Source organism: Penicillium hordei (assembly GCF_028827395.1).
Source record: "Penicillium hordei strain IBT 12815 chromosome Unknown utg000002l_segment0_segment0, whole genome shotgun sequence".
NCBI classification, from domain to species: Eukaryota; Fungi; Ascomycota; class Eurotiomycetes; order Eurotiales; family Aspergillaceae; genus Penicillium; species Penicillium hordei.
In genome coordinates, this window is record NW_026623143.1 from 1,815,846 (window position 1) to 1,842,443 (window position 26,598).

At 47.8% G+C, this 26,598-nt stretch overlaps 11 protein-coding genes across 11 annotated transcripts; 7 read left to right on the top strand and 4 right to left on the bottom strand.

Annotated features, from left to right (window-relative positions):
• Positions 1-172: 172 nt before the first annotated feature.
• On the top strand, positions 173-1,531 carry N7537_003977 (uncharacterized protein; the record flags this gene model as incomplete). Its single annotated transcript, XM_056895035.1, has 6 exons — positions 173-335; positions 398-463; positions 524-570; positions 640-1,019; positions 1,083-1,172; positions 1,249-1,531. 6 exons carry the CDS (start codon positions 173-175, stop codon positions 1,529-1,531), a joined length of 1,029 nt encoding a protein of 342 aa, XP_056754783.1.
• A 1,181-nt stretch (positions 1,532-2,712) lies between these two features.
• Positions 2,713-4,354, top strand: N7537_003978 (cytochrome P450; the record flags this gene model as incomplete). Its single annotated transcript, XM_056895036.1, has 2 exons — positions 2,713-3,010; positions 3,072-4,354. 2 exons carry the CDS (start codon positions 2,713-2,715, stop codon positions 4,352-4,354), a joined length of 1,581 nt encoding a protein of 526 aa, XP_056754784.1.
• A 671-nt stretch (positions 4,355-5,025) lies between these two features.
• On the top strand, positions 5,026-7,275 carry N7537_003979 (uncharacterized protein; the record flags this gene model as incomplete). Its single annotated transcript, XM_056895037.1, has 2 exons — positions 5,026-5,181; positions 5,239-7,275. 2 exons carry the CDS (start codon positions 5,026-5,028, stop codon positions 7,273-7,275), a joined length of 2,193 nt encoding a protein of 730 aa, XP_056754785.1.
• Positions 7,276-8,496: 1,221 nt separating this feature from the next.
• N7537_003980 (glycosyltransferase family 15 protein) lies at positions 8,497-10,333 on the bottom strand. Its single transcript, XM_056895038.1, has 5 exons — positions 10,039-10,333; positions 9,569-9,979; positions 9,424-9,510; positions 8,961-9,366; positions 8,497-8,907 (listed from the first exon to the last, which is right to left on the bottom strand). The coding sequence occupies exons 1-5, from the start codon at positions 10,308-10,310 to the stop codon at positions 8,566-8,568; spliced, it is 1,518 nt and encodes a 505-aa protein (XP_056754786.1). The 5' UTR covers positions 10,311-10,333; the 3' UTR covers positions 8,497-8,565.
• Positions 10,334-12,316: 1,983 nt separating this feature from the next.
• N7537_003981 (PH domain-containing protein) lies at positions 12,317-13,513 on the top strand (the record flags this gene model as incomplete). Its single annotated transcript, XM_056895039.1, has 1 exon — positions 12,317-13,513. One exon carries the CDS (start codon positions 12,317-12,319, stop codon positions 13,511-13,513), a length of 1,197 nt encoding a protein of 398 aa, XP_056754787.1.
• A 1,613-nt stretch (positions 13,514-15,126) lies between these two features.
• N7537_003982 (DMT family transporter) lies at positions 15,127-16,712 on the bottom strand (the record flags this gene model as incomplete). Its single annotated transcript, XM_056895040.1, has 6 exons — positions 15,127-15,432; positions 15,493-15,908; positions 15,967-16,039; positions 16,109-16,114; positions 16,171-16,548; positions 16,590-16,712. The coding sequence occupies 6 exons, from the start codon at positions 16,710-16,712 to the stop codon at positions 15,127-15,129; spliced, it is 1,302 nt and encodes a 433-aa protein (XP_056754788.1).
• Positions 16,713-17,458: 746 nt separating this feature from the next.
• Positions 17,459-18,490, bottom strand: rab7 (Rab family GTPase YPT7; the record flags this gene model as incomplete). Its single annotated transcript, XM_056895041.1, has 6 exons — positions 17,459-17,568; positions 17,642-17,789; positions 17,883-18,062; positions 18,124-18,219; positions 18,318-18,371; positions 18,461-18,490. The coding sequence occupies 6 exons, from the start codon at positions 18,488-18,490 to the stop codon at positions 17,459-17,461; spliced, it is 618 nt and encodes a 205-aa protein (XP_056754789.1).
• A 157-nt stretch (positions 18,491-18,647) lies between these two features.
• N7537_003984 (ATG16 family protein) lies at positions 18,648-19,545 on the top strand (the record flags this gene model as incomplete). The annotated part of the gene is made up of 3 exons (XM_056895042.1): positions 18,648-18,861; positions 18,920-19,296; positions 19,387-19,545. 3 exons carry the CDS (start codon positions 18,648-18,650, stop codon positions 19,543-19,545), a joined length of 750 nt encoding a protein of 249 aa, XP_056754790.1.
• Positions 19,546-21,416: 1,871 nt separating this feature from the next.
• On the top strand, positions 21,417-22,988 carry N7537_003985 (fungal specific transcription factor domain-containing protein; the record flags this gene model as incomplete). Its single annotated transcript, XM_056895043.1, has 5 exons — positions 21,417-21,823; positions 21,871-22,002; positions 22,056-22,234; positions 22,289-22,474; positions 22,531-22,988. 5 exons carry the CDS (start codon positions 21,417-21,419, stop codon positions 22,986-22,988), a joined length of 1,362 nt encoding a protein of 453 aa, XP_056754791.1.
• A 196-nt stretch (positions 22,989-23,184) lies between these two features.
• N7537_003986 (uncharacterized protein) lies at positions 23,185-24,707 on the bottom strand (the record flags this gene model as incomplete). Its single annotated transcript, XM_056895044.1, has 8 exons — positions 23,185-23,391; positions 23,449-23,592; positions 23,648-23,745; positions 23,801-23,884; positions 23,947-24,030; positions 24,089-24,243; positions 24,300-24,400; positions 24,456-24,707. 8 exons carry the CDS (start codon positions 24,705-24,707, stop codon positions 23,185-23,187), a joined length of 1,125 nt encoding a protein of 374 aa, XP_056754792.1.
• Positions 24,708-24,840: 133 nt separating this feature from the next.
• On the top strand, positions 24,841-25,772 carry N7537_003987 (uncharacterized protein; the record flags this gene model as incomplete). Its single annotated transcript, XM_056895045.1, has 4 exons — positions 24,841-24,885; positions 25,124-25,311; positions 25,372-25,666; positions 25,734-25,772. 4 exons carry the CDS (start codon positions 24,841-24,843, stop codon positions 25,770-25,772), a joined length of 567 nt encoding a protein of 188 aa, XP_056754793.1.
• Positions 25,773-26,598: the final 826 nt, after the last annotated feature.

Genomic DNA, 26,598 nt, shown 5'->3' on the forward strand with positions numbered 1-26,598 from the left:
TCGTAAGTACCAAGCTGAGGTAACCCCTCATTATGTCGATATTGCGAATTACGCTTTGGACCTGGGACTAATTAATCCCTTTTCTTGTCCAATTCAAGAGGCTATCCGTTTCAATCTTCCAACGACCAGTGATTTATGTGTATATGTTCAACGTCGTGGCTAAATCAATACAATGCAAGGCATGAACCCTATCGCGGCCATTGTACAGCCAACTGCCTTGAAGCCCTCTGTCTTCGTGGGATTGGCGAGTGCTCTATGTGCACTTTCTGGTGGTATTATTGCACTCCGGCTTTGGACTAATTTCAACCACCTTCGAAAGCTCTATGTCGATGACTGTACGTATAGCCTTTCTGGTTTCGGTGGGAGTGTCCATGGCTAGCCAAGCTTACCTTGGCAGACTTAAGCGTGCTGGCGCTCCTCTTCCTGATATGGAATTCTGTCACCTTCTCCCTACTGTTTGATGGTAAGGCTTTTTTATCTTGATGTGAGCCTATACATGAAGGACTGACCAAGTTCAAAATAGTCTTGAACTCGAACCCCAACGATATAACAATTACACACCTTACAAGGGTATGGCCACGATAACTTCTATACAGGCTATCCCCTTTCATCAGGCTGTTTGCTAATATTCCCTCCCAGCTTGTTGCGGTTGGAATTGCTTCAGGCAACAGTTCAATTTACAGCGCGAAGTTGCCTCTGCTTTTCATGCTCATCCGAATCTTTGGAATCAAGGGTTGGATGCGCTGGACCTGTATATTTCTCATCGTCGTCGGAACTCTGGGCGGCGTGATCACGCTGTTGTATGCTGGCATCTCCTGTAGCCCGGATCTTCACGAGCCAACACCACCATTCTTGTTCTCATGCGTCAGCGCCCTCACAGAGGCGACCATTGCCCGTGGGTCTATATCACTCGCCATCGATGTCATTGCATTCATCCTCCCGATTCCAATTATCGTGAATCTTAAGATGCCACTTCGTAGGAAGATTGGAGTTGCGTTTGCCTTTGCTACGGGTTTTCTGTAAGCTCGGCTATTTCTTCCCTATTGACTTGAGCGAATTTCCTGACCACGATCTTTCAACAGCGCCATCGCAGCTAGTGCATTAGGGTTGTATTTTCAGGAAGCGCAGTCCACACAATCTTCTACCAACTTTGCTAATGCTTTGCTTGTCACGTAAGTTTGTCAACATCATCACCGCCCCCAGCCCTAGATCCAACCGCGAGCCTCTCACTGACAATCCCACAACTAGTGTGATAGAAAGCGCGGTAGTCCTCATGGTCAGCTGCACGCCTGCGATCCATGTATTCTGGACCAAGTATGCAGGATTCTTGCGCAGCCAATTTGGACTGCTAACCTCATCACACACCAAGTCGAAGCTTTCGGAATCCACAACTAATCTAGGAGCAACCAGTACCTCAAACTCGGATCCCACAGAGGTCCGCGCACATGAATACGTTGAACTAGACGGGTTAGCGGATATGGGGAAGCCACCGTACGAGCGTAAGGTGTTGAGGGTCCAACAATACGTGTAAGAGATGTATTTTGAAACGTTTAGTGGGCTTAGTTTAGTGTTAGATTTTTCTCTCTCCAAGGGGCTGTCTTACCCCTCTTCAATACAGAAACAATATGTACAATGCACATGTCAACTATCACAGGAACCTAGTCCGGATCCGACAATCGGCGTTTAGCTACGCTCCTTCACACGTAACGATCGACGATGCACGACCCTCTTTCTTTTAACTGTTCCAACGCGCTCGGATCCTTTGGGCTTTGAACCGCTAATCAAAAATTTCCGCTCCACTCAATAATGAGACTTCTTTTACATCTGGCATTGCACAGCCAATGGAAAATAACGTGGACATTTACACTGATGATTTTGGGTGAATCAGCTGTGGGACGCCTTCAATTTCCTCAGCTACAACAACCAGTGGGTAACCTTACATGTTACAGAATAAGAGAGACATTGTAGTCAGTTCCTTCTAATTAAAATTAAACCTTAATCAACACATAATTTCACCGTGCGGTAAATCTTAGTATGCCCACTGTTTAAGACAAGGATAATACTACTAGTAGAGGTGTATTGAAATTAGTGTGCAAAAAGCCCGGGCATTCGTGTCCCCAGCAATTTGACAGATAACAGGCATCAGTCATAGTCTCTTATAACCGAAAAGAATATTCTCCATTCTTTTTTTGGTAATTGGTGTATTTAATTGAAAAGCACATATATCAGATCCTAGGTACGTAGGTATGCTGTAGTTCCCAAGTTCATCGGAGTGTCCTGAATCTAGAAGGTGGTCCCGGGAAGACGGGTAGTACCGGTTATCTACGAAACCTATAAACCCCAAGACTCCCACTTGCCCGATATTCCAACGTTCTTTTACATATCACCCAATGAATACCCTGACCTTAAGATATTCAATCTAACCCTTGACTGTACGGAGATGAAAGGACTACGTGGCGTCTTACACTGAGCCCCTGAGTTTTCAACAATTAATTGCGCCAATTCACCTATGAGATCATACAATGTCAACTACTTACTAGCTTTCTAAAAGGCTCGCCAAAATAGGGACTGGAGCCATGATTGTCTCATTGACTGATTGACTGATTACCTGATTACCTGATTACCTTCGTTTTCTCTTCCCCCCACAACTCATTCAGGGACCTACTTCCACCGACACTCTAGATCTGGTTATTCATTCTTCCAATTTCAACCATGCATCTAGCGACATTCGTAGCCATTGCCGGGCTGCTAGTAGGCGTTTACGTTGTCACACGGCGTAAGCCAACGTCGTCTTTGCCCCTTCCGCCGGGTCCCAAACCATTGCCCATAATCGGCAATGTCCACCAAGCTCCCAAGTCCCACGGCTGGCAGACATATCGCGAATGGAGTAAACAGTATGGACCCATTGTTTATGTCAACATGCTTGGACAGCCCGTCATTATTTTGTCTACATCTGAAGTAGCCCACGAACTGCTAGCGAAGCGTGGAGCGATATTTTCAGACAGACCTCGTCTTTTTGCAAGGCCCCACTCACCTCGACTTGGATGTGCAACAATGAGCTAATAGGAAAGTGCAGTTGGCAACTGAGTTAGCCTTGAAGGGACTCAATATCCTCATGATGAATTACACCGATCAATTCCGACAACATCAGAGGTTACAGGTCTCGGTGTTAAACGCGACGCCGGCAGCCGCTTATCTCTCCTTCCAGACTCTAGAATCACAACAATTGATGCAAGATCTCTTAGAGAACGCGGGCGGTGCTAGTTCTGAGGTTCAAGGACATTTCCAGCGCGCCGTCGCTAGCATCATCCATACGTTGCTGTACGGCTTCCGCGTCAAAGACTTCAACGACCCAGTACTTCGCACCGTTGTTAAACTCAACGAGGAGTTCTCGGAGTTTATCCAGGTTGGCGCGCACATTGTTGACCAGTTCCCTGTTCTCAATAATTTGCCCAGCTTCCTAGCTCCATGGCAGGCAAAGGCTGAGAACCACTACACGACCAAGTATAATCTGCGCGACGAAAACTTCCGGCGGGGCCAGGAGTCGGATGCATGGAATATATCAAAGCATCTCAAAAAGACAGTCGAAAAAGATAACCTCGATATGCCCTTGAACGAGCTAGCATTTGAGCTTGGTACCATGATCGACGCCGCGCTGGACGGCACGACCGACAGCTTGATCTGGTTTGTGGTGGCTTGCATCACACAAGATCAAGGCTTTGTCGCTAAGGCACGCGAGGAGCTGGATTTTGTTGTTGGGCACGACCGACTCCCAGGCCCAGATGACAAACCTAACCTACCGTACATCACCGCGATTGTTGAAGAGATATTCCGTTGGCGACCCGCTGGCCCCGAGGGCGTCCCTCACTTGAACAAGGAAGAGTCCACTTACAATGGATACACCATTCCCAAAGGATCTGTTATTATACCCAACGTTTGGACAATTTCCCGAGAAGAGGCCGTGTTCGGCCCGGATCCCGACGATTTCATACCGGATCGTTGGCTCAGTGAGGACGGCAAATCGCTCAAAGACCTTTCCGCTGCTGCCTTCGGCTATGGGAGGAGAACCTGTCCTGGACGGTATTTTGCCCGCAATGTTATCTGGATCGTCGTCGCACAGCTTCTATGGTCATTCGACATCAAGGCTGGCTTGTCTGAGGAGACCAACGAGCCAATCGTCGTTGACCCACTTGCATGCACCTATGGCCTTGTTATGCGGGCCCTGCCTTTTAAGGCTTCCTTTAACCCGCGTGGGCCTTGGGTGCGTGAAGTGATCACCAAAAATGGAGACACTTACAGCAAGGATCATCTGGCCATGCTCAACCAAATTGGGACGGAGTTCGCTAAGCTGTAGCAGACCCCGGTTCCCTGTCTCACTCATTATGCACAAGTGTACGATTAGCTATCAACAAAATATTGAGCAATTTGTGGCAATCTGAATATGGCGAACTACAATATGTACAAAACAGCTACGCTAACGGTGCCAATATTCTACCTTGAACTTTAAGTTACATGATAAAATTGGAATATAATAGCTAGAATAGCATCTCAGTAATTTCGTGATGGAATATAACCCCAGTACAGGCGGAACAATATCGGCGTATTACGCGTGGTTGTCTCAAGTGACATATGTACCTCGGTATGTACGGAGTACACGTATTGATACTAACGTCTTTTTCCCTCCACCTTTACCCTGGTCTAGCGCTACAATCCTAACTGGACGCTTTAATATAGTATTCCGCACTCCGTACGGAGTACGTGATCTTGTATTATGCACATGTGAAAAACCGGTAAGCACTACTGCATGGCCCATATTCCTAATCAATACATTCGTAGTCCTAGCTCATAACACTTTCTTCATCACATCTGCAGCCACTCTATTGGCCGTTAATTACTAGCCATGCCAAGCCTCGAAGGAATGTCTTGATGCCCAAGAAGGTGCTTGATTTCGTCTCAGCTAAGGTAGTACGAACCATGCCGAATTGACTGCAAACTCAATGCTATTCCCAGATCACAAAGCAACTTATGATGTTTCTCGTCAGTGAGATACCCACGATACTATACGGCAACTCTAGTACAATATTCAAGAACCCTCAAGATGATTCGTCGTCGTCCTACATGGTTAACTTGGCCCTTGGGGTCATTTTCTTCTTTGTTTCCCTACGATTAGTGACACTGAAGGTACGTATGCAACCTATTGCCATAATGTATGAAGATTCATGTGCTCATATTCTATAGACACAGTCTACCTCACCACCCTGCGAGAGAATAATCGAAGAGGCAGAACGGACAAACCGTCGCAATGGACATGAGAACGCCGGCTTCCTGTCTAAGGAGGCAGGATTCTCACCTCTCCAAACATTGAAGGCACTTCCGCCTTCCCATGCAGCGTGGGACCGACTTGTTGGTGACCTACCTCACTTGGTCCAAACCCAGACTGTCCGAGAGACTGTAACCAAGATTCCACTGCTTGATGCATCCCCCGAAGCTTTGCCCGACATTTACCTCCAACGGGCCGCCACCATCCTCGGAATGACAGCCCACGTGTTTGTTCGTATGGAAGGAAGCGAGCCTCTTATATTGAAATACGACAGCCATAAAGATATCCTGCCGCCATCGCTTGAGATCCCGTGGACGGTAGTGTGCAGACGTCTTGGGCGACCAGCCCCGGCTCTCACCTATGTGGACGGGGTGGTAGCCAATTTCACATCAACCAGTTTGTCACATAGTGGTGTGACGCTCGAGAACTTGGAGTTGCTCGTTCCAGCTGTCGGTTCCAAAGAAGAGCACACATTCGTTGGCATAATGATTGAAATAAATGCCAAGACGATACCGATTCTCCATCAAATCATAGAGGCCCAGAGATCTGTCTTGGCGAAAGATTCCTCCTCACTCAAAGGCGCAATACGAAGTCTCCATTCACTCATCAAACAAATCACCCAGGTTCTCAGTAAGCTCAATGCGAGCCGAGCACACAAGGCTCATATTGATCCCGTCTTATGGACGCTAACCATAGGGAACTTGGGAATCCCTTGGGTGAAAGGCGTGGTTGGAGCGGCAGGTACAGCGCATCCATTCTTTCACATGATGGATGAATTTACCGGACGATTTGAATATCTCACCGGTATCGGCCAAGAAGCGCAAATTGTTCGGGCGACGTATCCTATCCATTGGCGGCAGTTTCTCAAGGCTATGATGGAAGTGTCAGTCTCGGAATATGTTGCTGCGTCCAAGGATAGAGAGTTAATGGACCTCTGGAAAACCTTTACATCCTCATACCACGGCAATGACGGTTTACTGGGATTTCACCGGCGAAAGGTGTTCGGCTTCCTCGCTGTCTCGTTCAGAATTGGGCGAAGCACAACAATCAATGGTCTAGGTCACAAGCGCAGGACAGAGCCTTGGCATGAGGTCGATCAAGAATTGGAAAAGGCACGTCTGGAACGCAGATGTCTCGACCCAGATGAATACAATGCGGATACCGAACCCAGCTCGAACAAAGTCTTTGTATCCGAGCTCATCAAACATAACTCAGATGAAACTGGGTATTGGTTCTCAGCCAAGGGCAGTGTATACGACGCAAGCACATTTATGCAAAAGCATCCGGGAGGGGATACTGTCATTGCATTGTGTAGCGGGCAAGACATTACCGACAGCTTGAAGGCAGTCGGTCATTTGACGAACTCTTCGATCCGCAAAAAACTGGAAACCTATCGGATAGGGAGACTGGAAAAGCCGACATTGGCTTCTTCCCAGACAGAAGAGGTTTACAGGGCCGCTGTTGATCTTGGTCAAAAGGCAGCCGAAATGGAAAACGTGCATCGGAGAAACTTCCAGTTGTTGAATGGGAAACTCACCATGCTGGATAAGCCAGATGTTCTCACGCCTAAGAAAGCACGACACCTGCTTGATGCAAAGAATAGACTTCAGGACGAGTATGTGCCCGCATTGGCGATGCTCCTGGATGTCCTACTCGAGAGTATCGCGAAGTTGGACATGAAGCTTGACCTTAGTGCCACTCGTGCACGAATAGTCGGTCTTCTTTCGCCAGGAACAGGCTCAGGCACTGCAAGCCGTTTCTTGGACTATGGAATGGCGCTAGGCACGGTACAGAAAGACTTAAGTCGGTTGATTGAAGTAAAAGAGCTTGTGGCCATAATCCTTGGAACCTTTGAAGACGTTGGCTTCACATTTTCTGAACAAAGTTGGGTTGAACCCATTGTGGACACGTTAAATAGAGTAGCAAGTCACTTGGTAGTGCTTGCTGGGAAATGAGTTTATATATTTACGAGATCCTTATAGAAGTCAGAGGTGAACATGATGGATTACTCACCTGCTTACTCCCTACTGTTTTTTGACTAGTTCATTAAACCTTTCACCTAAGTAGTACAGGAATAGTCGGTCGCTTACGCCGCCTTGTCATGTCTTTTTGGTAGTCTTTCTGGTAGGCTATTGACAGTATTTAGACGCTCTTTTTCGATGTTCTGTAGACAGTTTAACCTTCGATCAGATCAAAGATATCCTCTGCCCGCAAATTTCCACGGGCTGGTAATTCCTTTCTCAAGGTGTTGACAGGGTTGATACATCAGAGGCAGTAGGGCTCCTCCGGTCACCCTAAAATTTTAAACACAAGATCCTGATATATCTCTCGAGGTAATGATACAATTCACTACAAGCTATGAGTAGCACAGCTAGAAATCACAACTCCTCTATTCTAAATAGAAATATCCAAGCCACAGTAAAATCCGAAGAAATAAAGTGCATTATACTGATATCATTCTTCACGTAATTGACCTGGTGATTATTCCATACTCTATAGACAACCATGCTCGATCTGGTATTTGCGAGGGTCAAAGGTGGGCAATGCGAGAAAACAACCCGTGGAGGTATGCCACGGATTCAAGGATGGGTGGGGAGAGAGGAAAGGTATGTACATTTCATGAATGCATGCTGGAAGACAAACCACAAAAACTGCGCACACGGGGATGGGAAAGGGGGAAAGCAGCCGGGGGAGAAGTGGCCGACAGGAAGGCAAAAGAAAGAGGCGAAGAGGCGTCAAAGTAGACGGCGGGAATTGCTTTGGGCGTTACTCCCGGCCCCCGTAATCAACGGTCTCCTACCACCGAGATGATGATGTGCTCTTGGTAGAACATAGGATATAGCAATGAAATCTAAAGAAAACATTGGATATAAAGGTCGTGCGAGACTATCTCGGGGATCCCACAAGGTACGGGACCAATGTTCCACTGCCGACAACACACGTTTTCTTCCAAATGCAACCAAGAGTTAAATCACAACAGCCAGTCCCAGTGGCACAGCATGCTTGATGAATGTGTCAACAGTTATGGTGGAAATTGTGACACCATCTTCCGATAATAAAAAAAAGCTCAGATCCGTTGAACGCCGCCCAGAAAGGAAACCCCATGACCAACTTAATATGCAGGGCTCCAGCCGGAAACTCCCAAGGGCAGGACCAAGAGATGCACAGCCGAATAAATAGACAGGGGAAAAGGAGACGTAGGAAGATGTGGCGAGAACTGAGCACTACGGCATCACTGTCAAGATCTATGGCGAGGCCCAGCCACCAGCCACATCCACCCATTCGTTAAGACAGCTGCCTTGCTTGCCCTCGACATCGACAATGTCAGTGTCGCAGCGGCATCGGCAACCGACACCGTTCTCCTTGACTTGGTCAGGGGTCGCCCAGTACTCGTCTTCCTCGATCCGTTTCTTCTCGTCATCGGTAGTCTTCTCGAGGTAAGGGATACGGGTGAGTTGGCGGGCCGGAGCGTTGGCCGGGCAATGCTGAATGGTGGTGTGCCGGTAGCCAAAGTCACGGAAGTAATGAATATCGCTAGGTGCAAGGAGAGCACCGGCAGCGAGAGAGTGAATAGGAGCATCACCCCACTAGTACAGTCAGCACAGATCCCCTGGCAAGAGTTTAAAGACCTATAACATACCCGCTCATTCCAAAATCCTCCACTTCTGTCCATCATGGTGAAGAAATCCTCATACTCCTTACTACGGAACCAATCAAGACGGGCAATCTCGAAGTTGCTCCAGAAATGGCACATGTTGTAGCTCTCGCCTTCCATGGCCTCCGGGTCCACGTCCTTCAGATTGTTGTCACCAGGGTCGGTCTGCAGAATCTCATCTGGCAGTTTGTCCTGCTTGGTGTCCTCGGGAGTCTCTGGTTGCTCTGGCTGCTCTAGGAACATCTCCCACAGACCCTTGGACTTGAGGTTGTTCTTGCGCTTGTAAGCAGCCGCATAACGGAAGATGTTGGGGACAGTCTCGCGAAGCTCTTTCACTGCAATTGTAAAGCCATAGGTCTTGTTTGCCTCGGCCATCTTGAGGAATGGATCACTAAAAGTAATAAGTCAGCAAATTGACCAGAAAGACATGCCATAGTAGGTATCTTACTAAGTGATGTCGCAGAAGTACTTGATCTCGGGCTCCAAACGCCAGTACCACTCGTACTTCATCAGGAGAGGGTGCTTGTAGAAGTGTCTATCGCAAAGTTAGCTTTGTAATCCACCTCTCCTAAATTTGGCATTTGACCACTGACCCAGAGTAGAATCGGCACATGTGGTGGTAGCTTTCCATTCCACCGTACATGATGGCAGCATCACCCTGCTTCTTGATGCCCTCTTTGGCAACCTCATGGTCAACCCAATCAGGGAATCCCCACATGCTGTTGTCAATCTTGCCGAATTCAACCTCCGCGCTGGTGTAGTTCTTCACCGTTGCCTTGAATTCTTCGTCGAAGTCACCATCGTTGAGGAAAACATAGGGGTAGTGCCACCATCGGTTGAAGTGCCTCTCAATCGACTTGAGAGACTGGATCACGCCCTCCAACTCCTTATTTCTAGCAAGGACGACGAAGGCGGCATTGGCGCGGGGAGCCTTTGCGATTTCATCGGGCTCAATAGGCATACAGCCCGTAGCAAAGACTTTGTCATGCTTTTCGCTGATTTTTCTATAAAGCGCAGGAGGTTAGTTATCACACACACCACCGGTTGAGAGGGCGATACGAACCGGATAGAAGGCGGAGTGCCCGCTGGAATTAAGATCCCCCCAGGAGAGGCAGGGTGTCGGACAAAGAGAAGCAGAATAAGCACAATTACAAGGCATGGAAATAGTAAAACAAGACCCAGGGGTATAGAAATAGATGAGTTGCCCTTTAGGCGAATTCTCCGCCGGAAAAAGGCGAATCTAGGATGGAGGCGGCCTTTCTCGTTGGGAGCATCTTCCAACGGCAGACTCGGCGCACTTGGCAGCCGTTTCGTGATGCGTTGGATGAAGCTCATGAGTGCGATTGTGTAAGATCACCCAAATAATGGTAGAGGTCAGCTGTCAGGCCCAAGCGACAGCACGGGGCCGTTAGGGAGATAGCGGAGAAATTGTGTCGGAGGTGTGATTCAGAAGAGAAATGCGTCTTGGACGGAAAAAAAAGGTGGTGAGCACACGATGAAACGAAATCAGGCCGTATGGCTCACAGGAAGATCGGAAAGTCAAGAGATCTCTCTCAAGAAGTGAGAATGGAGAAAATGACAGCAAAACGAGTGGCCGGAGGAATGCCTCCTTTCGTCCCCCAACTTTCTCAGTCCCACGGTCAATAGATGGGGAGAGCGTCGGGAGTAACGCGGGCAACTGTGAACAGCAAGGTACACAGAAGAGAGATCGGGGACATCAAAACAGGATGAGGATGATGGGAGAGAGAAGACGGGATGGGGAATTGGAAGATGGGATGGGTTCCAAAGGTTGCTTGCGCCTCCCTGGTCTTGGCGAAGTCCGGTGGCCTCTCAGTTGTCACCCTAAAACGGTTATTTTACCCCTAGTTACTGTTCAGTGGCGCTATAACCAGTATGGTATGGTATTTGATTGTAATCCTTTTACTTTTTGTGCGATTGTACTGGTCTGCTTCTTGGCTTCTTTTAACATTTCAAAGATATATCCTTGTATCCTTCAAATATTTACCTCCTTTACTTGTTTGGGATTTTTGCCCATGGGTATATGTGAGGCTTACGCGGACTTGATACTCTTGTCCCCTTTGTTCTTTTGCCGGAATCGTGATTGGCTTCTCATGGCGTGGTCTAGGGGGTACCACATGTATTAGCCCCAAGCTAACCAAGAAAGCTTCTGTGCGATCATTTTGATCTCATCTGCTGGGAATATGCTTGTGCTCGTGTACTTTGTATTTTGTACAAACTCTTGTACCTAGATCCCAGAATATCTGATGGTACAGCTTATTCTACCTAGCCCACTTGATCCACCATTGTTCGGCCCTATGGGCAATGGTACATATAATATACACTATAGGCGATGACTACGGGCATGGACGCTTGGCTTTTCTAGAATGTATCCGTTGGTTGAAATGGTCCTTAATCCAAAGTTTACCCAGATAACTTCAACAGTCAGAGCAGTCCTGAGATGACTTGTCTCACTTGTCTCTATGTAGCCAATCCAATCTGTAGAACTAGCGCATGTCGATCGAGGGCCCAACCTTTTCCTGGCCGTTAGATCCGAAAGTGGTGTCTGTGATGATTCTTGGGGACCTCTGACCCTATCATCTGTTCACATTCAGCCTCTTATACGTGCCTATTATTGTTGCTGAAGTACCTGGTACATGATATTTCATATTATTTGGAGCGTCTAGACAGGTATTAGGTACGTACTACGTGTCATACCCCATTCAGGGTCCTGCCAATCTCATACATAAAGATCTACATACACGTGATGTAAATACGGTATTGTATTTTATGTAATTCCCTTTTCAATTAAATTGTAAATTGAAAAATTGCAAATTTAATTCTGGACGAGGTCCCAACTAAGGTCTGGACCCTGACACGGCTCAAGTTTTCATATTGAGCACATTGCCGTTGTTATCTCTCCCATGTTGTATATCACCTCCTATACCACATCACTTCACCTATTTCTCCTATATCTCACCTACCACTCATGCAGTACGTACATATATGTGCCGGTGTACATACCTAGCACTACGTATACAAAGTTTACTTTGCTCGTGTGTGTGGTTACTCTTAGGAAAACAGACTTCCAAGAGCAAAAATATATTTAGTTACAATATATCGCCACTTGCATATCAAAGTCATATAATTTCCCATGTACATTGTAGATCCTAACTTACCTGTCCAAAAGCCGAAGGGCCAAAAGGCTTGGTTCCGGCCAAGATCATCCCCGTCATCCCCCCATCATCACAACTCCGCATGACAATAAACTATATGGAGTCACCACCGTGGGGTTCCCCCCTTTTTTTCTTTTCTTCCCTTCTACTGAACCTCAACTAGGCAACATGAATACAGTGCTGACACGGCCCTCATTCTCCGAAGGCAGAACCGCGATCAAAGTTCCGGAACCTGGCCCCTCATCTCATTTCCGAGGCCCTCGCAACAGTGGAAATTTGGATCCCTTTTCGCCAGTCAACGAAAATGGAAGCTTCGAATTCGATCGAGTCTTGAAGACAGGGAGGGTCTGTCGCCGAGTCAAGCACAAACATGTCTTTCGCGCCTCATGGAAACCAGCCTACCTCGTCCTCCGACCGAACCTCCTTTCCGTATACAAAGACGAAGAAACCACCCGCCTTCGAGTCTCCATTTCCCTATCTGAAGTGACCGCCGTCGCGCCCGTCAAGTCTCCGCGATCGACCCGGCAACATATTTTCGGTGTCTTTACCCCATCTACGAATTACCGCTTCGAAGCCCTGAGTGCACGCGATGCCGAGGACTGGATCGATCGCATTCGCGCCGAGACCCCGGGCGACGAGGACGAGCAAGCTTTCCTGGCGTTGAGCAAAAAGCGCGAACCCCCCGCCATCCACAAACAGCTCGTTGACGAGACAACCGATCACTCCGATTTCGATCACACTGGCCGCGCCAGCTCTCCCGAGCCACGCCATGCATTATCCCCACGCAGCAAAAATGCTCAGAGACTCCCTTACATTCAGGATTACTCCGGCAACGAAATGACTTCATTTTCTGAGTTCTCCGATGGACCTGCACCAACACGCAATAGTCACCTACGATCTATGCCCTCCATCCATTCATTGTCCGTTTCGGCACCAGAGGATAAAACAGGACCCCGGCCGTCAGCATCTCTACCCCGAGACACCAACAAACAAACAGACCTGGGCATCCTGCGTGACCCAGAGCGGGTCATCTGTCAGGGGTACCTGCAGGGGCTGCGCATCCAAGGGACCGTGCGCCAGTGGAAACGACTCTGGGTTGTGCTTCGACCCAAGAGTCTGGCCTTCTACAAGGATGAATCGGAGTACGCTGCTCTCAAGATCATCCCCATGTCTCAAGTATTTGATGCCGCAGAAGTGGATCCTTTGTCGAGATCAAAGACGTTCTGCATGCAGATCATCGCCGAAGAAAAGACCTATCGACTTTGCGCTCCAGAGGAAGAGTCCCTCGCGCGCTGGCTGGGCTCTTTGAAAAGCATTCTCGCTGCGCGCAGGAGACTAGATCCCGGCCTAGGAACTTCTGTATAATGCCTCTCGCGCTACGGAGTAGAGTCTGTTTCATTACTCTGCCTATTCCTATTCCCTTCACTCCGTATTCCCTACATCTCAGCGATCCCCTTTTTTCATTTTTTACCTTTACCTTTTTTTTTCTTTCAATATACCCAGGTTGATGATTTCATTTTGGCTACTCGTCTCATGGTGAGCTTCGGGCCTTCGAGGAACGATTGGCGTTAGTACCTTCGTGCACATTGAGTGGGGGAAGGGTTTTTTTTTTTTTTTTTTTTTTTTCATCACGAAGCTACCCAGCTTTTTCCCTACTTTCCATTTCTCCAACGCCCTTCTCTATTGATTTCATTCATCGAGCTGATGCATTGTCATTGCATTCATGCTTCTCACTGTCGATTCTAACATTCTCACTTCTCTGCCGTCTGTCTATTTTCTATTCCAATGTCTATATTGAGCACTTATTATGTATCATATTACTTCAGGCCGTAGTACTTTAGTGCATAATATACAATATAGATGAGAAACCTTACGTCCAACCCCCTTTCAGCGAGAGAACCATATTCAATGCTCCCAGATGTACATCCTGCTCACATGATATAGTTCAATCCGACGAAACGCTCTAACCTTGGATTTGATTCACCTAATGAAGACTAGCGCAGCGGCGCAGGCTCTTGTGAGAACTTTTATGGGTGCCCTACTAGGCATATACTAGCGACTAGTACTCTATTGGACAGGAACGCCTGAAATAGGGGATGAAGAAACCGAATAGTTCCCATTTCTCACTCTCCCACGCCAACCGCAGGAACAAGAAATGCCAGCCTCCTATTGAGCAAAAATTATTACCAGTCAAGTTTCCCCTTCGAGAAGGGTCTTGATGGCCGATATTTCAAAGAACAGGAACAATCATTCGAGAACCCAGGTGGCTATATGTAAACTGGCTTGATCACAACAATAGAGATTCCTGCAAGCGGTTTTGTTTACTCTTCGCATAGGTTTCCCTTCAAGGGGCCCCGATTATGTCTGGTTTCCTGCCGTAGGATTCCGGTTCGAAGGACAAACCTGGGCTGTTCGATCTTGGTTGTGTATGGTTTGCCATTCATGCTGTAAACAAAACAAACGTGGTGCCCTAAAATCCGGTGTCTATGTAGGGATATATATATCCAATTCATTATGAACATGGGCCCCCCCCCCCCCCCCCCCCTTCAACTAACTCAACCCTGGAAGCTTAGATTATAACCATTCTAGATATCTCTTCGAATGTCACATATGTATCGCTTCAAGGCGTGACTACATATCACAAGGTTTGTTTTAGTCAAACCAAGCTTTTGGCTTGTCTTGGCTGAAACCCCCTAATCTCAAATGTGAGAGTTCACATCTGTGACTCTTTCTGAGGTTAACTAGGACTCGGCAAATCATCCATCTACAATTGGATGACAAAATTTGCGGAGAGGTCGACCAAATTGCATGCGCGGAAGTAGAGTTAATGAGAATGTTGTTGAATAATTCTATAATCTATACTGGGAGTACCAGCCCTTTCGCTAGGTAGCCGAGGGTAGCCGGAAAAGATGCCGTGTTATGTGAACAAGCTACAATAAATGCGTAGCGATAAATAAGAAAAAGTTCCAAAACTCAAACTAACGCATTTCCTCTTCTTCAACGGGAATGCTGTTATACTCACCCGAGAAGGACCGGCCTGCTCCATCAGCGGTGGTGAGATCATCCTGAGGCTTGCTCTCGTGTTGCACAACTAAGAAGGACAAGAACACGATAGCTGCTCCAACCCAGTACATAGGGCTGGAGTATTGTGACTGCAGGATCATCTGTCCAACAAGGGAGAGCGGAATGGTCATACTGAGCCCAACCGTCACAATAAGCGGCGTGGTAAGAAGCATAGCGTAAGCCCAAGCAATGTCAGAGACAAATGATGCAAACGCGTTAGTCTGATGGGCGTGAGGTTAGTCAAATAAGAATCAAGGTAAATAACAGGCTCAGAGTCATACCAGAATAATTGACCACACTCGCGATGTTTCGGGCAAGGAGAAGGGCTCCATTCCAGTCCAGTGCATGATGAAGAAACCAGGCCATAGGAAGATAATGTTGAAAAATCCAACTAGTCCGAAGAACAGAGGCATGTTTACCCGGGACTCGTCGCCGACCTGTTTCTTCATCACGACGGTGTAAAGACCGTACAGGATCGCGCTAAACGCCGCCATGGCATCACCAAGGGCAATCTCCCCTGATGATTTGTGTGGGAATGAACCTTCACCGCCATCTGTAGCATCGCCCGTGTCTGGCTTGGAGAGATCGACGCGCGAAATCAGGATAATGCCAATCAGAGAAGCCATAACACCCATGAATTTGCGCATAGTAAATTTCTCAACACGGAGCAGGGCGCCGAAGACCATGGTCCATACACCTAGAAGAATGAGGGTGAGGATTGGATTTTGAACATATCTAAACAGGGGAATCCTTACCACTGGTGGAAGTCAGAATGGTTGTGCTTCCAACTGTCGTGAATTGAAGGCACCCCATGGCGAAGTAATTTGCCTGTCCAAAAAGGTTTCGGTTAGTTCACTTTCAACACATCAGCTACACATCGTGAGATGTACGACATACAGTAAACTATGATAGGGTTAGCCAGCTGATCATATGCCCAAACCTTAAGGTTGTGTACTCACCCATAGAAGACAGAATTGGATACTGAGTTTAGCTGTTGCTTTGAGCCCTAGCTTTCCGCTTGTAGCATCCTGTCTCTCCCGCGGGAATCGTCCGCCGTCTTCTTCATCGGAGCCGTTGCGCAGCATGCTCTCCTCCTCATCCTTGGGATCATGCGAGTCCAAATGATTCAAAAAGCTCTTCACCGAAGTGATCTGGGAGAGTTTCCCGAGACGCCAAAGACCCCATGTTCGACGAGCGACGATTAAAAGGAGGGGCATCATAAACATCGAGGTATTCGTATAAGTTACGAAGAAAGGTTTCGGGTAGGTTTTGTCGGCGAAGATGGTCTGGATGACATTCGATATATAATTAGCCCAAATGCTTGCAATGATATATGCCTTTTGCGTTAATGATATTTTCAAAAAGAGGGCGCTCGTACACTTCCAAGGAAATTCGAAGTTGTCCATAGCACAACCACCACCAGGAGTAGGATAATCCCTAATGTTCGCCGCGCTATCCCCAGTGGCATCGTGCCGGACCCCTCAGGTGTGGTCGACGTCATAGCAATTATAGTTGTTTGTGAGAGGAGGTTGATTTGCGCGACTCGTCAGGGTGTACTGTTGGTCAGGAACCTCGTGTCGCCGATGTCGCAATCGCTACGTTTGCAGCCGAGGATGCCGAGTTGGACGGTGTATCAGTCGGGAAGCTGTCATCTAAAGCGCAACGAGCAATGGATCTCCGGCAGAGACAAATGATTGTCACGAGACTTCCTGCCTAAAGATATGCGGGTTGAAGAGAACACGGGGCTAGATGCCAAGCATTGGCGAGATAAGGGTCCGGGTGGGGAGAAATGTAGTCGCGGCCGACATCATTTGACGCGGTCACTTATCCCGTGCAACTTATTGTAGTAATTACCGTGAGCCACATGTGATAAGTACACATGTCCAATGGCTGTTGTTAGGAGGAATTTGCCCTGGTGATGACGGGTCATCTGATGGTAGTGCGCTACTTCGATATGCGCGACCAACTGCCTATTACGGAAAAATGAAGATGGTATTGCGTTAAGCCCGACAAAGATATTGACTGCGTAAGACTGAAGTGAGAAAGTTTTGAGTAAGATGTTTCTCTCTCAGACGAATTCCATAATTGAAAATAAGAAATCTACAAGACACCAGGGGAAGAGCAAGGTTATCCAAATCAAACCCCGTGGTCTTCTCTACAGACTCAGAACCGGAGAACAAAATAGTAGTATGAAAAGGGAAAGACGAAGGAAATAGGTCGCTGGAACATGGGAATTGCAAGGGTATATCAACAGGCACATCCATCACGGTCATTGTCCAGATGGATGTTGATTGGGTCGCTGAATTCACCGCTGAATTCCTCAGCCTCTTCCTGGGCAAGTGCACTCCGCGCGATAACTAAATATTGATTAGAAACCCTGTAAGAGAACAGTTCTGGAGAAAAACTGCTAGGTGGTTGAATTTCACTCACCTTCAAACGCCTGCTCGACGTTGACAGCTTCCTTGGCACTGGTCTCGAAGTAGGGGATGTTACCCTTCGACTGGCAGAAAGTCATGGCCCGTTTTGAGGAGATCATACGCTTGTTCTCCTCTACATCGATCTTGTTACCGATGACAACCTGCACATGAACGTCAGCATGGACCAACATATCATTCTTGCCAGCTATTGCGGCGCATGAGACAAGGAAAAGGAATGGGGGAACACCACTTACGAATGGGAAACTCTCTGGATCTCTCGGGCTAGCCTGAATCAGGAACTCATCGCGCCAGCTGTCGAGAGCTTCGAAACTCTTGGAGTTGTTCACGTCGTAGACCAGGACACAGCAATCAGCTCCACGGTAGAAGGCGACTCCCAATGACTGGAACCGTTCTTGGCCTGCAGTATCCCAGATCTAGCACTTCTGAATCAGTTATTGCCCCTCATTATGATTGTGCTAGTCTCCAACACCTTACCTGCATTGTCACAAGTCGGTCGTCGACGAGAACTTCCTTTGTTAGGAAATCGGCTCCAATAGTGGCTTTGTAGCTTCCACTGAACTTCTTATTAACCTATTGATCTCGGAAAATTGTATGTTAGCGGTTATAGGTCTTCGTGACTGACCACGGTACGGCCGCAGAGCGCTAGTTGGGGGCGAGGCTGAACGGACATATTGGTTCATCAAACTTGTTTTTCCGACACCACTGTCACCAAGGATGATAACCTAGATTTCCGAAAAGGTGCGGGTTAGCAAATAGACCCCCTTTTGAAGCATTTGGCGTTCGTCACACGGAGCAGGTGCGGAGATTGTACCTTGAGGAGGACCTTCTTCCTTGACGCCATGGTTGGGAACCGGCCAAGTGACTGAGTGTAAATGTGTGAGGGATAAAAACGTAATTCAATATGAGGCAAAGACCTATAATCAGTCTTTACTAAGACTTTATAGAACAGATCAGGACAAGTCAGGAGAGTTGGGGTCGGGTTGCAGCCGGATTCGATGATGCACGAGGCCTGGGGCGGTGGAGCGGGCGGTGGGCAATTGATAACGATTAGCACCGCATCTCGCGCCCGAGGCGGCACCAACTCCACTTCATCACATTCAGGTACATCCCTTTGCTTGGGAAGGCTTATGGCCCACTGGAGGGAGGAGTACTTGGCTGCTCTGACAGTTCGAGACCAACGAGAGAAAGCAAATGCTACGCTTTACGATGCCTGTCAGTCTCTCATGCTCTTTGTTCAGTGATTGCCACTGACATCATTTACCAAATCTAGACGCCCAGCTTGCAGATCGTACCAGCAAACTAGCAACAGCAGCAAAATGCGCCAGTCCCGCAACAGCGCAGAGTGAAGCTCAACCCACTGTTCCATCTCCTATAGTTCCACCATCCAGAAAGCAACGATCAATTGGGCCAGATTCTACCCCGACCGACCTTCTCAATACTACCCGTGCAGACCTGTCCGAGGCACAGCGATCCCGCTCAGAATTACAAGATCGCTTGAATCGAGTAAATACAGAAGTGGAAACACTTCGCAAGAAGAGTTCGCAAGAGGGTCGACGAATCAACGCCCTGGAAAGCGAGAGAGCACAACTAAAGCTACGATTAAAAGACAGAGATGCGGAGCTGAAAGGGAAGGCCAAGCTGCTCGAGGTAGGCTGTTTTGATTTCTATATAGGCTTTCCAATCGCGCAGGGGTGAGTGACGGAAAGTGGCTAACATGAATTATGTGTATTTCTGCAGGATTTCCAAGATGAACTGGCGACACTAAACCTTCAGCTTAATATGGCCGAAGAACGATCAACTCGACTGAAAAATGAGAACCAAGATCTGGTTGATCGTTGGATGGCCAGAATGGGCCAAGAAGCTGAGGCCATGAACGATGCATCGAAATATTCCTGACTAGTCCCACAGCTGGCAGGGCAACGTTGCTAGACGAGATTTGAGCACAGCTTTTGTAACATTTAGATATTGAATCGTGATAGTTAACCACTTAGATGGAATGTGAAAGTGCTAGATATATGATCATGCGGCTTACATCAAGGCTTGCTGATCCTTCCACTGAGTGCCTGAACAGCAAGTGCTGTACGAAGCCCGCGGTTCATGACACTCTTCCCTATATCCAGAAAGCTATATAAATAGCCAGAATCCCAACCACCATTGTCCCTCTGCAACCCCTTGAGTGCCTCAAAGCCCTAATAATTGTATGCCCCCATCGAGTTGCATACGATAAGCCTCATTGCCAGGGCAATGCTGTCACTGGGGATTCCGATCCGCTTCTGCACTTGTTCCTTCATTAGTGGCCTGGTCGATTCTATCAGATTTGGCTGGATGTTCTCGCTGATAAAGATAGAATGAAGTGCACATATTCACACTTACGATGAGCTAGATGGGGCCAGGCAGTGCAGGAACTTATGTCTTATCACTCTAGTGACTGTACCTAGATATAACGATCATTATACTGGTGCGGTGAATGTAACGAGCTTCGTATCTAGGAAAGTTCGCTATAACCTCTTTTTACTATTGTTGTAAAGCGGGGTTGTTTATCTTGATCCATAGTAATAATTATTTATCCAATTATATTGTATCGATTATTTTAAGTTCAGTGTCCTGCCAATCATAGATGTGTATGATATCGCTTGTTAATGAGGCCCCATAATATATCAGTGGAGGTACTCCTTTGGAACTCTATTCTCTACTCGCCTCTTTGGGCTTTCCTTATATTCTTGCTAGTTCATTTGGACAATCTCACAGTCTTCTACCCCAATACAGTGCATCTTGATAAACTCAACCGCACTGTCACCATATTTTATCTGTGTGTAGTGATGAGTCCTTCGGATGCCCGCCCACGACGGTCAAGGCTGGATAGACCCTGTGACTCCTGTATGTTCCACCTCCAAGGTTTCTATAACCAGTTTATTGACCTCTAGCAGGTCGGAGGGTCAAGCAAAGATGCTTTATTACAGTCCGTGGCCATCCATGCTTAGGATGCGCCGCTCGCAATCAGCTATGCACTTTTTTAGCCCCGCCAAGGTCGCGCAATAAACGGCCAAATGAGAATTCCAACGGTGCACATGCCAATGCCTCTGCTTCGAGCTCTGTAAACACACATGTGGGTTCATTATCAGAGCCCACTACTCATATAGACGTGAGTGTTAGCCCTGCAGTGGCGAATGACGCAGTCTTTGACTCGTGTGGCTTGAAGGCAACCGCTTTGCCGACAGAGTCAGTAGAAGAATCCCCTCTGCCATCCTGGCTGTCCTTTATTTGGAACGAGTGTGACGCAATCGAAGATCCGGGCCTTCCTGTACATGCTCCTCGTTGGACTTATATGGTTATTGTGTTGTTCAGCTAACGAGGCCTTCACAGATCGTGCACCCCGAATCTCTGGAATGGTATGACGATGGAGAGAAAGAGTCCCATTTTCTTTCGCTGGATGCTTTCTCAGATCTCACTCTGCAGGACGTGGCTGAGGTAACCGGGTCTGGCACTACGGGTCACCTCGCCTTTCGTCAAGTTTCCTCAGACCCCCGCTTTCCAGTCTATTTTGTCAAACAGCGGCCCCTACTATATGGCCACATGCCGACAACCAGTCGAATGGCTTTTGACGCTGTGCGCGATGAATGCTCATCTGCGGGACCGAGTATTTTCATGCAAGCTATCTCGAAGTAAGTGTTTGGATAGTCAGCAACACTACGAGTGAAGCTGTATTTTCTGACGAGTCAATAAGTTTGCAACGAAATACCCTCCCTGTTATTCCCATAATTAACAGCATGCGCCTCGAAGCCGCTTGTACTGGCAGCAGCTCAGTTGGCCCACTCCCCCATGGTCTGCTAGCGTGCGCTGTTGGTCACTCCATTCCCAATAGCCCCGATCTTCAACCGCATCTTCAAAAAATCTGGACGCATGTTATCAACGGCCTTGAGGACGAGTTCCGCACTCCGCGGCTTGCCACTCTGCAAGTCGCTATCCTGGCTATTGCGTCACGGCCTTGCGAAAACATTGGACAAAGGGATGTGTTGGTGTCAAAGTCAGTGGCAGTTGCGTATCTTCTCGGGCTACACATGGACCCTGCCCGGTGGGAACTGCCAATATGGGAAAGATCTCTCCGGAAACGCCTATGGTGGACGCTTTTTATCTTTGATAAGTGGCGTGCACTCGTCTACGGCAGACCAAGCTTGTAAGCGCGTTAACTAGACTGTGAATTTGCCTGGCTAACAGTGATAGTATCCACTCGACTGAGTGGCATGTATCCATACCTAAAGTTGAGGACTGCGACTGGGGTCGATATGCTGCACCCGAGTTGATCGTATCCTTCAAGGCATTTATTTACATGTGCCGTATGACGCAAATCGTTGAGTGAGTCTAATAATTTGAACCCTGAAGGAAGTCATACTTCTGACCTGTCATAGCTCGGTTGTGCAGTCATTTATGTCTGTCAAGAGTCTTCTAGATCCACCTGCTCCCTTCGTTAAGGTGGCCTTATTGGAAGATGTCAACATGAAACTTGCAACCGTTGAGGAAGAGATGCCAGAAAGTTTCAAGTGGAATGGAACTGCCGCCGAAGGAAGTACTATGCCCACAGGCGTTCGTAAGTATTTAGCCCCGATGTAAAAGGACAAATTAATTCTAATTTGGTTTCAAGGATCCGCACAGTTATCTATGCTAGGACTGCGAATCATTGTATATCGGCTTCATCTCAATGTGGCATACCGCAACATACCGCTACAGTACAACTCAGTTGCGCATATTGCCAACGACATCTGCAAAGATATGGCGGATTTTCTTGACATCCTGACTGGCCCTGACCTTCAGTTGTTTTGGTTCCCTTGTAAGCCTGTCACTCCCAAGTTACCCTAAACCCTATAGCCTAACCGCAATTTGCAGATACTGCGGACCATATATCCAACTGTGGCTCTCTGCTTTTACGGATAGCCATACGCGGTAAGGCGACACACACTACAGAGGGAATTACTGCGGAACAGCTGGTTCGACGCCTAGTAGACCGCCTGATTGAGCTATATGAGACCCATCAATGGGACATTGCCGAAGCGGCGCTGCGCCGACTTGACCCACCTCTGCTAGCTGCTAGAAAGACACTCGACAGTGCTGATATAATCCATCGAAAAATTGCTAGCACGATGTCCTGGAACTCTTCAGGCGCGTTTCCGCAGTCGCCTCACGCTGAAGCAGGTCACCCTGGCGAGGAGCCCGGAAACACAGACTTATCATTCTCTATGGGGCTCAATAACGGTCTTGGATCATCTTGGGCCCCGGAAAGCGTAATATGGGAATTCCCAGGCTGGGGATCGGACGAGGGTATACCGGGTGGCCACCCCGTCTGACAAGGAGGTCATTATTTGCATTTGATATTTATATATAGTTTGGACGATATAGCCCATAGCCCTACATTGTAAAACATTATCTAGGTTGTAGAATGGTTGTTTGCATGAAATCTTTTAGCTGGCATTCTTGTCCATATTGCTGTTAGTTTCTCGGGTGTATCTTCGAAACCACCTGAAGCCAGATGTACTGGTGGAGCTAGCTGTACAGAGGGACTTTGATACCACCGATAATATCATACTCCACGCCACCCGTACCGGCAGCCGTTTTCCACCCGGCAGTTTTTCCCGTGTTGGCAATCCGGGCGTGAGCGTAGTCTTTGCTGACTGGCTCCTTGCCTAGCTCGAAGATTCTTTTCGTGATGCCCGCTCTCTGAAGCACTGGCGATTCCAGCAAAGTGTTAGGCTAAAAATCCAAAAGTTAGAAACCAGTCTTAAAATAATTAAGTATGCAAATACTAACTCTCTCTTCGTCGTTAGGAACATTGAAGTAGAACACTCCCAGCCGAGTGCGGTTTCGCTGATCTTTGGGTGGGGCGTGGACGCGATGCTTGGCTGCTTTGTACAATCCACCAGTGTACCACTCCATGTAAGCACCGCAGTTGACCTTCATAGCCCAGTCAGCGATGTGTCTCGGAATGCTGTGATCGAGGGGTACTTACGACGAGACTACCGGGAATGTGCTTGATATACTTCCAATTGCCGGCATCATCCAGGGCTTGGAGGGAGGCCATGGGCTGAGAAAATAAGAGAGTCAGTGCTGTGGTATATTAGCAAGCTGGACATGATATATGGTAGTGAGAGTGTAGACGCACTGTTGAAGTCCTGGTGACCCTTGAGCCACACACCGCCGAGTTTGGCCTCCTCATCAGGACTAAACTCATCGTAGTACGCCATATCTGCGGTTGGGTCAGAATGATCTCGCGGACGGGCTGAGGCTTGATAGCGCATGGGTACTTACATCGGAACCACGATTCGTCATGAAGCTCGAACCTGTGTTTGTCGACGAAAGTTTCGCTCGGAAGCTCGAGCGATAAAGCAAATACTAGCATAAAGTCCAAAGGTAAGCTGCAACACGCTCAAGTTTTATGGGCGGCACTTACGACGATATAATTTGTACAGGACATCCTTGTGGACGGTGTCGCTGAATTTGCCGACTTCAGGTAGGAAATTCTCCATAGCCTTGGGAAATTCCTGAGACTTCATATCCCGATACCAGTTGAAGTGTTCGATTCGGTCTGTGACGTTGTGCTCAAATCTGTCGAATTATCCTTAGCATATGAATGGGCGCGTCTCGCGGATTAGTTGACTCACTCCCAGTACTTTCTCATTTTGAACCCTCGGTAGCGCCCGATTTCCTTAATAGGCGATAGTAGCTTAGTCTTCTCTTCGGTAGATGTTCGCTCAAACATAGTCTATTTGCAGGAACTCAGTATTGTTTGGCGCCTAACCTCAATGTTCATAACATACGTGGGCAATGTCGACTTGACGTTGAATTTCTTCCTCCGAAATTCCGTAGTTGACGAGAACCATGAAGCCAGCCGTAGTCATCGCATCGTGAACCTGCTTGGCGAGCGCTTGCCGGGCCTCGGGTCCTTGGTCGTACGTTGACATATCGATTATGCTGAGATCAGCCCATTCTAGGTCCTCATTTGATAAAGAAACAGGGTTGAAGTGCAGCATGTCACCATTGCCGACAGAAGAATTGGTTGCAATCGTCATTTTGAATCGATGGAAACATAGAACGAATGTATAGACCGTTCGAGGAAGGGTCGTTGTGGGCGGGTTTATATCACCATTGAGCCTCTGAAGGGTCAAATCATGCCACATTAGTCAAACCGGCCGTGGCCACAGAATGTATTCCATGATATCACCCTCCCGCGGCGAGAGCAGAGCGAGGGTGAAGGCGAACGACAAGGGCGCGGGCAAGCGCCGAGCATAACCCTAAGTTGGGCGCGGGCAAAACCACCTCGGGTAATCGCTTATCGCAACAAAGCAACGAACATCCTCTCGGGTACAAGACTATTACTCTATTGCCTGTATTAATAAATCATGCATCATCCCGTCTCATCATGAGTTGAACCCAGCCCCGCTCCATTTCGTTCAACACACGCAAACAAAAGCATCAGGACCACTAGCCCAAAGTTGAGGTTCTGGATGCTGCCCAGACCGACACACAGCTCGATGTCGCTGGTCAATACTTGGCCAAAATAGCACAACTACCTGATGCTGCCGATCTTCTAGTACCGTGGACACCAGAAGAGGAGAAGGCGGTTCGGAGGAAGGCAGACTGGATAGTTGTGCCACTGCTTACCGGAGCCCTCGTGTATGTCCCATTGGCCCTGATTATTTTGCCTGTATATCGGTGCTGACCTTGCCATTCTAGTCTCGGTGCCACCGACAAAGTTGCGATCAGTTCTGCTGCAGTATTAGGATTGCGTACCGACCTCCACCTCGTCGGCCAACAGTATTCGTGGTCCAGCTCGCTCGTCTTCTTTGGAAGTCTGCTTTCACTGTTTCCCGCACTACTCATGATACAGCGATACCAGAGTGGCAAGGTGCTCTCAATTAATGTCGCCGTGTGGGGCCTTATCGTGGCATGTATAGCAGCCACTCAGAGCTTTGGCGGGCTGGCTGCCTGTCGATTTATCCTAGGCATGTTTGAGGCCTTGACTTTCCCCGTAAGCATTCAAATGTCCCACTCGTGGGTTCTATGGTGCTATAATGGCGGCTAGCTGACATGCAAAGGCGCTGAACCTTATTGTTGGTTCCTGGTACACCCGTTAGGAGCAGGTTGTCCGTGTGGCAATTATCTTTAGCACCATGTCTTCGTTGATCAACGGTATATTCTCTTGTAACTCCCGAAATCTCCGAACTATGTGCTCTTAAAGCTGATGACTCTCTGAGACGCCTGCTCGTTCCTTTCCTCGTCGTCTGGCCTCAAGCCCTGGCAGCTGCAGTTCATCCTGCTTGGCGTGCTCACATTCAGCTGGGGCATGCTCATGTTTTTCTTCCTTCCCGACTCGCCCATATCCGCTCGCCTTTTATCTACTAGGCAGCGCACGATTGGGGTCCTTCGCCTACGTGAGGAACAGACAGGTGTTCAACTGAGTCGTTTTGTGAAGCCCTACTATGTAGGGCTCCGGTTTAATCAATCAGAGTGACAGGGTATATACAATACTACTGCAAAGGCGAATGCAACTAGTACTGCCTGTATTCAAACTGAACTCTGAGCTTCTAAACATGCTCCGAGTTCCACTAGTATAGTAGTGTGTATAGACCTCTGCATAGCCCATAAAGCCCATAGCCCAACCTATAGGATTTAACCGACTATGTAAGAGAGGAAAGATTAATAAAGAGACTAAAACCTTTATTACTTACTATATAAGATCGACTATATTATTAATATAGAAAATACTTCACTCTAAAATCTTAAGATTGATAAGATTAAAAAGATGCTTCTAAAAGAATACTATAATCTTATAGAAGTTTTCTTGAAAAAGAAGTCTAATAACTTACTATCTTATAGACCTAGAGTTAATTACGATATTATACTCGAGGCGGAAGTATAATCTAGATACTATCCTCTTTTATATATTTGTTACGATATAAC

What these genes read in the sequence shown, in the direction of transcription:
- N7537_003980 (XM_056895038.1), bottom strand. Translation starts at nt 10,310, where the DNA reads ATGAGCTTCATCCAACGCATCACGAAACGGCTGCCAAGTGCGCCGAGT. An exon ending in ATGTGCCGATTCTACTCTGG is followed by an intron (nt 9,511 to 9,568) that starts GTCAGTGGTCAA and finishes ACTTTGCGATAG; the next exon opens with ACACTTCTACAAGCACCCTC. An exon ending in GAGGATTTTGGAATGAGCGG is followed by an intron (nt 8,908 to 8,960) that starts GTATGTTATAGG and finishes TGACTGTACTAG; the next exon opens with TGGGGTGATGCTCCTATTCA.